This window comes from Desmodus rotundus, chromosome 4 (genome assembly GCF_022682495.2).
Source record: "Desmodus rotundus isolate HL8 chromosome 4, HLdesRot8A.1, whole genome shotgun sequence".
NCBI lineage: Eukaryota > Metazoa > Chordata > Mammalia > Chiroptera > Phyllostomidae > Desmodus > Desmodus rotundus.
In genome coordinates, this window is record NC_071390.1 from 9,647,766 (window position 1) to 9,655,602 (window position 7,837).

A 7,837-nucleotide genomic window follows, 5' to 3' on the forward strand; every position below is an offset into this window, starting at 1 on the left:
CCTGAGACAGGTCCCCGTTCACCCCAGCGACCTCCTGCATTCAAGTCCCCCCACAACACACACATACCTTCCCAGAGGAGTCTGCGTGAAAATGCACCTTGAACAGCCAGGGTTCTCGAGAGGAGCAGACACAGACAGAAAGAGAGGAGAGAGAGGCAGAGATATATTCACAAAAGGAAAGAGGGAGAAAGACCAAGAATGAATTCCACTTTAGAAGAGGGGAGGGAAGGGGGAAAGAAAGGGAAATTTCCATAGTGCCCTGTAGTCCCCACGCGTGCACAGAATGTCTAATCTTAACTTTTCAAGGCAGGGTGTTAACAAAGCTTGTATTTTTGCCCTGCATTGTAACTCGGCCTTATCACAGTGTAAAGGGTGGGGAGATTGTCCTAAATTATGTCCAGGCAGCCCCCCTGGATCCATGGATTAAGAGATTAAAGGAGACCACTGGGCAAGGCCTCCTCTTTCCCCTTCATATTCCTGGTATGATAATTGCTTAAACTGATTTGCACTTTCACAAAAGCTCGCAGGACGCTTTGTAGCTCGAACAGAACAGACGAGGTTTCTCTATCAATGGAAATAAAACTGATTAATGCAGCCTATCAGGATAAGAAGCAAATGAAGCATGCAAAAACAACCTCGTACCCCTAGAAGGGGGAAGGAGGGGGGAGCTAAGTTTCCTTCAAGACTGGTTACAACTTTTTCTTTAATGTTAAAATCAAGAGTTGGAGGTTTCTCAAAAAGCTTGCCTTATAAGGCTGCTGAGGCCCTTGGGCCTGCCTCATCACCTTGGGCAGACTGGGAACAGAGAGTGGAAAGAAAGAAAGAAGGGAGAGAGCGAGAGCGAGAGCGAGAGCGAGCGAGAGAGAGAGAGAGAGAGAGAGAGAGAGAGAGAGAGGCTTGCACTTTGGGGTTTAAAGTCAGAAACAGTTTAAAAATCCCCGGATTTGGATTCTGCCAGGTGTTACCCCCAATCCTGGAAGAATTGTCTTCAATACATAACTATATATCTAGATTTTTAAAAGGTAACTAGAGGTTAAAAGAAGCAGGCATTTTTAACCTGCAATTGAAACTAAACTCCCTCAGTCAGCCTTGCAATGGGCAAAGATCTGGTTGGAAAAACTTTTCTCCCATCCCTTTTCTGAAGGACTTAGGTTTTCTTAATCCTCTCCCCTTTCCACCCTCATCTCTCTTTAAAATGCCCAAGAATCCATCAGTCTGGCCCTTTTGTGGGTGGGGAGGCTGGGTTTCTTGAGCCTAGTTGGGGAAGGACCACACTCAAATTATTGGACATACTTTTTTTAAGGAAAAAAGTTTCCTTCAATTTCCCAAGACGACTACTCTGAGGGCATATTGATAAATCTTTATTGACAAAATATTGACATTGACATACTTCTTGGAAGTATATAGTGTGTTAGAATTCTAACAAATTAACACAAAACACAAAAATATTTACATTCTGGTATAGAAGACATTAAGGAAGCATTTGTCACTCTCTTTAGTAAGTCTATGATCTTGGAATAGAAACTCAGTGCTTGAAAACTTGCCGCCGTGTCTTTGGCCACACTTAACATCATCCCCGCTTACTACAGTCCTTCGATTTTCGCAATAGACACATTTAAAGTTTGGAATGGCCTTCACAGTAAATGGTTGAACTCGGCCAATATCTCCAACCACTAAAAGGAGTTTGCTTCATGGTTTTAAGCCTTGGGATGTCAGGAAAGGGAATGTCCAAGAAATACAATTAATTTAGGTGGTTTTTTTTCCAACACAATTACTGACTCTGGCGGGCCCCCTCCCCAGCCCCCCCAGCCCCCCATCCGGCTCCCCATTTCTCTGTAAGAGGACCACTATCGCTGAGCCTACTTCATTTCCCTTTCACGATCACTTTGACGTCAGAAGGTATCAAAAAGTGTTTACAGACTGCACATTTCTCGAAAAAAATCCAAATGAAAAGCACACAGAACCTGTCTTTAAAAGGAAAAGAGAATTACAATTCATTTTCTGTCTTTAGACATCATTCACCCAACAACTGCTACATGCAATTCAAGTTTTTGAACAGGTGTGGGATGGGGCTGGATATGAAATTTCGATCGTTATTATACTAATTATTTTTTAAAGATTTGGGAACAACACTGCGAAGTGCAAAATATAAAGTCCTGTGTCTGGTTGGGTTTTTACTTTTATCATCATTATTATCACCATTTTTTTAAAAAATAAATCGGACTGTGATAAACGGAATACCTGCCAATCATCTCATCTGGCTGGCTTGGCATTTGACTGACAGCTCCCCTTGTCAGAGTGCCTTCCGCTTTGCCACGTTTGGATCTCTCTCTCTCTGCTCTCTTTCTCGCTCTGTCTCTATCTGTCTCTCTGTCTCACTCAACTGCCTCTTTGGACAAGGGTTGCGTGTCGATCAAGGAGCCTCTGTCCTCTGCCTTCTAGGTGCGCCCTCCGATCCATCCGGACCCTGCGCACTCGCTGCCCAAAGTCTGCGTCGCTCCGCTGATGTCTCTCTGATTCCCTCTCCCATTTTCGGTGAATGTGTGTGTGCGGTTTGTTTTTGTTTTGCAGGGGTTTTTTTTCCCTTCTTCCCCTCCTCTCCCTGTCTGTTTTGCTCCGTGTAGTCCGTTTCTGTGGGGTTCGGTTTGTGTTTTTAATCGTCTGAGGTTACATCTATTTCCTCGGGACTCGCCTGCTTGGTGGCGATTCTCCACCGGTTAATATGATGCGTCCCTTTTTTCTTTTGTTGGGAATCTGAACCTTCTTCCTCCAGCTTCTGTCTTTTGAACTTGGTCCTTCGGTTCTGAAACCATACTTTTACCTGCGGGCCAAAGGCAGAAGGGGCGCGTTAGTTCCTCCACAGCGCCCTCCTATCTCTTCTGCCTTTGCCCGGCTCAGACTCCGTCTGAAACAGAAGGTCCAGTCCCCCAGCGCGTGTCCGCAGGCCAGCCTCTGCATGGCCTCCCTTCAGGGAGCAGGGCGGGTGGGAAGCCTGGCTCCCTGCCCTGGCCCTCCCGAGTCACTTTCCCCGGCAAGGGCCCAGAGTGCACAGACTGCCCTTCTCACCTGGCCCTGCACGGGACACCCACACTCCGCTGAGAACAAAAGCCTTGCAAAGCATGAGAAACCCCTATAAAAATAATAAGTAAAGAAAAATAAAAAGAGACATGTCCCTAACTCCTCGACTTAGCCAGTGCAGTAAAGACCTCGCTCCAGCTGCTGCAGCTTCCTGCAGGGCCCAATATGCTTTCTATTTTCTGTCGGTTTCCGCAGCACTGCCTAAATATAGCGCCTCCTCTGTGAGGCCTGGGCCCTGGGTAGGCAGTCCGGATTTGCCTGAGCTTCCTTCTCCTTGCTCAGGATTCTTGCAGGTGAGCAAGAGTGGGTGGTAGGGGGTGCCGGAGGAAGCCAGGAGGGACATGGGGTGCAGAAGCCTAGGGACCAACCCAGCTATTCCACTGCAGTTAGGAAACGAGGCTCAAAAGTGAAAGCTTCTGAAATACCTCCAGAAAAAAAAGGGAAAGAAAGAAACTGAGAAAAAGGAGAGAAGAGAGGACGAGACTCCTCTTGCTCCCTCCTAACCAGTTGCAGGGCAGGACAGGGCCAAGCTCCTACCCTGGCCACGTTGCTTCCTAGCAGGGCTCCTCTGACAGCCTGGTCCTTGCAGAGCAGCTGCTAGAGGTCTGGGCATCAATGAGGCAAGGGATTCACTCAGCTACAATCTCCAAGGCCCTCTGGGGAAGCTGGGTGGAGGGTCCCCAATCACTGAAAAGACCAGACAGTGACACTGTCCAAGCTTTTCCACCTGTGAGGTGCAGGTAAGGGAAGTAAATGGTGGTGGTCGCACCTCTCAGGCCCGCAGACCTGTCCTATCCTAACAGCACCGCCACAGGCCGCTGAGGTCCCCTCCACTCCCTCCTTCGAGAGTCCAGCCCAGGTCCCAGCTTGCTTTCCCCGCATGCCCAATCCCCCCAAGTGCCCCATGAAAAAGCAGAGCTGGAACAAGGCTGAGTTTAATTTGCTTTGAGTTTGCTAATTGAAGGGGAGGACGGTTCATTTCTCCCCGGCGCTCGCCCAAGGCGCGCGTCCCTGCGCTCGGGGCTTGACACGCACACAAAGACTGCAGGCAGCGTGGGCAGCGAGGCGGACAAAGACCACCACCACCTCGACTCTCCAGGAGAAATCAGCCGGGGCTGCGCCTTGTGCCGGCCGCGCACCAGCCCGCGGGGCCCTCCCCGGTTTTGTCGGGGGGGACGTTTTAAAACAAAGCTTCGACCTCTTTGAGCCTCCCAGAAAAAGTGTTACAACTTAATCTTCACGAAAACGTTACTGTTTGCTGAGAACTCTGACCCCGCCCTGGGGCTCCGCATACAGTAGCACCTACTGTAGCCCTGAGCCCCCTCCCGGCCCTGGGGCAGGCGGGAGCCAGGCCCGCCTCAGGAACCCAAGGCGACGGAAGGGTCTGTCCCCGGAAGCAGCCCTTCTCTTCGTAGCCTTCCAACTCTCTTTCTCTGATTTAGGGACGCACCCAGGATTCATGGCTTCCGCCTTCTGACTCTCAGATCCCTTCCAAAGGAGTAAGCGGTGGGAGAATGGGCCTGTGGTCGCACAGAACTTGCCTTTAACTCATTCCCAGACTTCTCCAGCTTAGACACCTGATATGCCAACACCCCATTGCTCTCTCCCTCTTCCTGGGCTCCAGCCGGGTCCCTACACTCTCACCAAAAGTTTCATCAGAAGTGCGAAGGTGACTTAGCCAGGAGCTGCAAGGCATGTCCAGCCGACAGAAGGTGCGACCCAGCCTGTCCCCTCGCCCCCCACCCAAAGCCTGGGGCGGATAGCCTCCTGCAGTTCCTTCTGGAGACCAAGGAAGCCTGGCACCTCGAAACACACATCCTGAGCGAGGGGGCGTGGAACCAGCTCCCGGGCTCTTTGCAGCCGAGGGCCTTCTCTGAGCTCCGCACTTGCGGACCAGCTGCTAGGGTCCAAAGCTTGGGGATGGGGTCGCTGCGCCTGGGCCCGGCTCACCTGAGTTTCCGTGAGGCTGAGGCTGTGCGCCAGCTGCTTTCTCTCGGCGCCCACCACGTAGTGGTTTTTCTCGAAGGCGTGTTCCAGCCTCAGAAGCTGGGACGGGGAAAAGGCGGTTCGGATCCGCTTCGGCTTTCGGGCCAGCGCGTTGTGCAAAAGGAAGCTCTCGGGGCTTGTGTCATTCCCTGCGGGGGACACAGCAGAAGTCCCGTTAGAGGGGACAGCCCTGGCTGGGGCCGCGCGCTTCTTAGGAGCCGGGCTGGCGGGACATCGCGCTCAGGGCCTTTGCTTAGCTTCTGCGCCTCGGCCTGTGGGGCTGGGGACCCTCTGGAGTCGCACGAAGAGGATACCGGGCCAGCTGCCCAGCCCGGACCACCGGGCTCTAGCTGTGCGGCCCCGAACCCGAAGCTGTCTCTGCGGGGCCGGTCCCCAGGCTCCTGACCTCCGCGGACTTCTCAGCCGCCCTAGTGCGCAGGCCTCCCCACCTCCGTGCTGGGCGCCCTGGGCAGAGAAGGGCGAGGCAGGGACAGGCCCGGGAATCGGAGCCCACGACCCAAAGAAATGGCTTTCTCTTTCTAACCTTTCCGGGCACTTTGATCGGGGTGGAAAGGCGGCGGACCGATATCCAGGGTTTTCTCGAAGACTTATTTTTAAATTATGTATTTAAGATTTTCCCCCCTGGAAACTGCAGAGGACGGGAGTGTCTTCGCAGCCTGTCTGGGACCTAAACCTCGAGGGCGGGTGTGCCTCTCTTCTGCTGCCTCTGTCTCGCGAGGACCCGGCTCCCCCGCTGTCCGGTTCCAGAGAACTGGGAGCCGCGAGCGAAGGGATCGAAACCCGTCGGTTAGCGAGCTGCGGGCGCCTGATCGGGCTGCCCGCGGCCTGGGAAGACCCGGGCTGTTCCGGGCCTGGTGCGGGGACCGAGAGCGTGGCTAGCAGACACTAAGGAAAGGGAGCCCTAAACTTTGCGAGCAAAGCCAGAGAGTTTCGGATACACTCATCAGGGTGGAAACAGATTCACTAAAAGCTCAAACAAAGAAAAACTAACCTACAGTTCAGGCAGCAATGGAGGCAAATCTGGTCAGGGAAGACACGCACGGTTGTTTCTGGTTTGTTTTGTGTTCGTTTTTTAAATTAGAGGCGGGTTGGCATCTACCCGATTCTAGGCTCTAGCAGGAACGCAAAGGGTTAATGAATGGACGAGCCGCCGAGTATCGATCGGCTGCCGCGGGAGGTAAGTCTTTTCCCGGCTCCGATCGCTCAACTAATTACTCGCTTCTTTTTCTGGAGTTTTAACTTTCCTCCCACCCCCACACGGAGAAAAAACAAACAAACCAAAAAATAGCAAGAAAGGAGAATATCCAAACAGAATCTTCTCCGGCCTTTCTCCCGACTCGGTTCATTTCTCTCAAAAGAAAAATAAACAAAAAAAACAAACCAGACTGAACCTGTCTTCCCGACGCTGCGGCTCCGCGCCCCAAATCGAGTGTGCGGAGCCTCGGAGGTTTCAGCCCGCGCGGGTTCCCGCCTCTCCCGAGCCTCCAAACATCAGGAAAAAAGCAACACCCCGATTTTGCCCCGGGCGCGCGAGACTCTCGCCGCGGGAAGAATGCCGTAGCCAGAGCAGTCACGGGTCTCGGCTAAAGGGGCGCAGAGTGAGCGGCGAACAGTGTCGAACGCAGTTGAAGGTAAACTTGGCGGCTGGGCCGGGTCCTCGACCCTCGGAGCCCAGGCGCCGAGGGCATCGCGGAGAAGCGCTAGAGACTGGGGACCCCGCGGGCTCCGGGACTTCTACGCTGCCTCGTCGGCAACCCGAGACCACTCGGGGACAACTTTCGGCCGCAGGCCAGCCCCCGGACCGGCCGCAGCTTTGGAAGCTGGGAACCAACAGCACGCCCGGCCCCTTGCCGCCCGATTTACGAATAGAGTGCGCGGCCTGCCAGCGGGAGGAACCTCCGGCCGAGCTTGCCAAGCGCCCACCCCGAGCAGGCCCAGGGCATGCGGGATGCGGCGTGCTGCCAGCCGCGCGACGTGGCACGTACCTTGGAAGCGATGGCCCAGATATCGGTAACGATGGATGAGCCAGGGGTAGAAGGTAGACGGGTCCCGCTGCTGCGAGGCGAAGAGGGGGTGTGGCGAGTGCGAGGAGGGCAGGGGGTGGGCGGCCAGGGCGTGCGGCGGCGGCACCGGGTGCACTGGCACCGCGGGGTTGGGCGGGTGTGAGACCGCCTCGGCGAACACCAAGTCCGGGTTGGAGTAGACGCCCCTGCCGGCCGCAGCGGCGGCAGCCGCCGAGTGGAAGCCGTTGAGGAACGGGTTTATGGGGCTGGAGTTAGCGTAGCTGAGCGCCGCGGGACGAATGGGGTCCTCAGAGCGCGAGGCGGGCAGGGGACTGTCCTTGGCCACCAGCGACTCGATGGTGAAACAGCGCTTGGGCGCCGGCTGGAACATGCTGCGCCGAGGAGCTGGCGCCCGGGGCTCCCGGCTCCCGGCTCCCGGCGACCGCGGCGCGCTGCCTCCGCCGCTCGCTGCCCGCGGCGAGGACGGACTAGAATTGGGGACTTGTTTGTTTGGGGTGGGGGTGGGGGGAGGAAAGGAAGAAAGAAAGGAAAGGAAAAAGGAAAGGAGGGGGGTGGGGGAGGGAGAGGCAAAGCCGAGGATCCCGAGAATCTTGCACCAAACGCGCCCAACCTGGAGAGAGGGGGAAAAATCCTTCCAGAAGAATTTGCAGGCGTGGATTGGGGTAATTTTTTTTTTTTTTTTTTTTTTGGCGAGATGGCGTGGGGGGGGGGGATCGGAGTTAGAGACA

General features: G+C 54.6%; 1 protein-coding gene across 2 annotated transcripts; it reads right to left on the reverse strand.

The window, feature by feature from the left end:
- Positions 1 to 1,345: 1,345 nt before the first annotated feature.
- EMX2 (empty spiracles homeobox 2) lies at positions 1,346 to 7,824 on the reverse strand. Of its 2 annotated transcripts, XM_024555823.3 has the most exons (3): positions 7,071 to 7,824; positions 5,029 to 5,213; positions 1,346 to 2,821 (listed from the first exon to the last, which is right to left on the reverse strand). In XM_024555823.3, the coding sequence occupies exons 1-3, from the start codon at positions 7,477 to 7,479 to the stop codon at positions 2,654 to 2,656; spliced, it is 762 nt and encodes a 253-aa protein (XP_024411591.1). In that variant the 5' UTR covers positions 7,480 to 7,824; the 3' UTR covers positions 1,346 to 2,653. The 2 variants fall into 2 exon arrangements, with proteins under 2 accessions (XP_024411591.1, XP_053779073.1); XM_053923098.2 differs by lacking the exon at positions 5,029 to 5,213 and having other exon boundaries at positions 2,360 to 2,821.
- Between the last annotated feature and the right edge of the window lie 13 nt (positions 7,825 to 7,837).

Coding starts and splice junctions, on each gene's coding strand:
- EMX2 (XM_024555823.3), bottom strand. CDS start 7,479: ATGTTCCAGCCGGCGCCCAAGCGCTGTTTCACCATCGAGTCGCTGGTG. Junction 5,214..7,070: donor TCTGGGCCATCGCTTCCAAG/GTACGTGCCACG, acceptor TGTCCCCCGCAG/GGAATGACACAAGCCCCGAG. Junction 2,822..5,028: donor TCAGCCTCACGGAAACTCAG/GTGAGCCGGGCC, acceptor TTTGGCCCGCAG/GTAAAAGTATGGTTTCAGAA.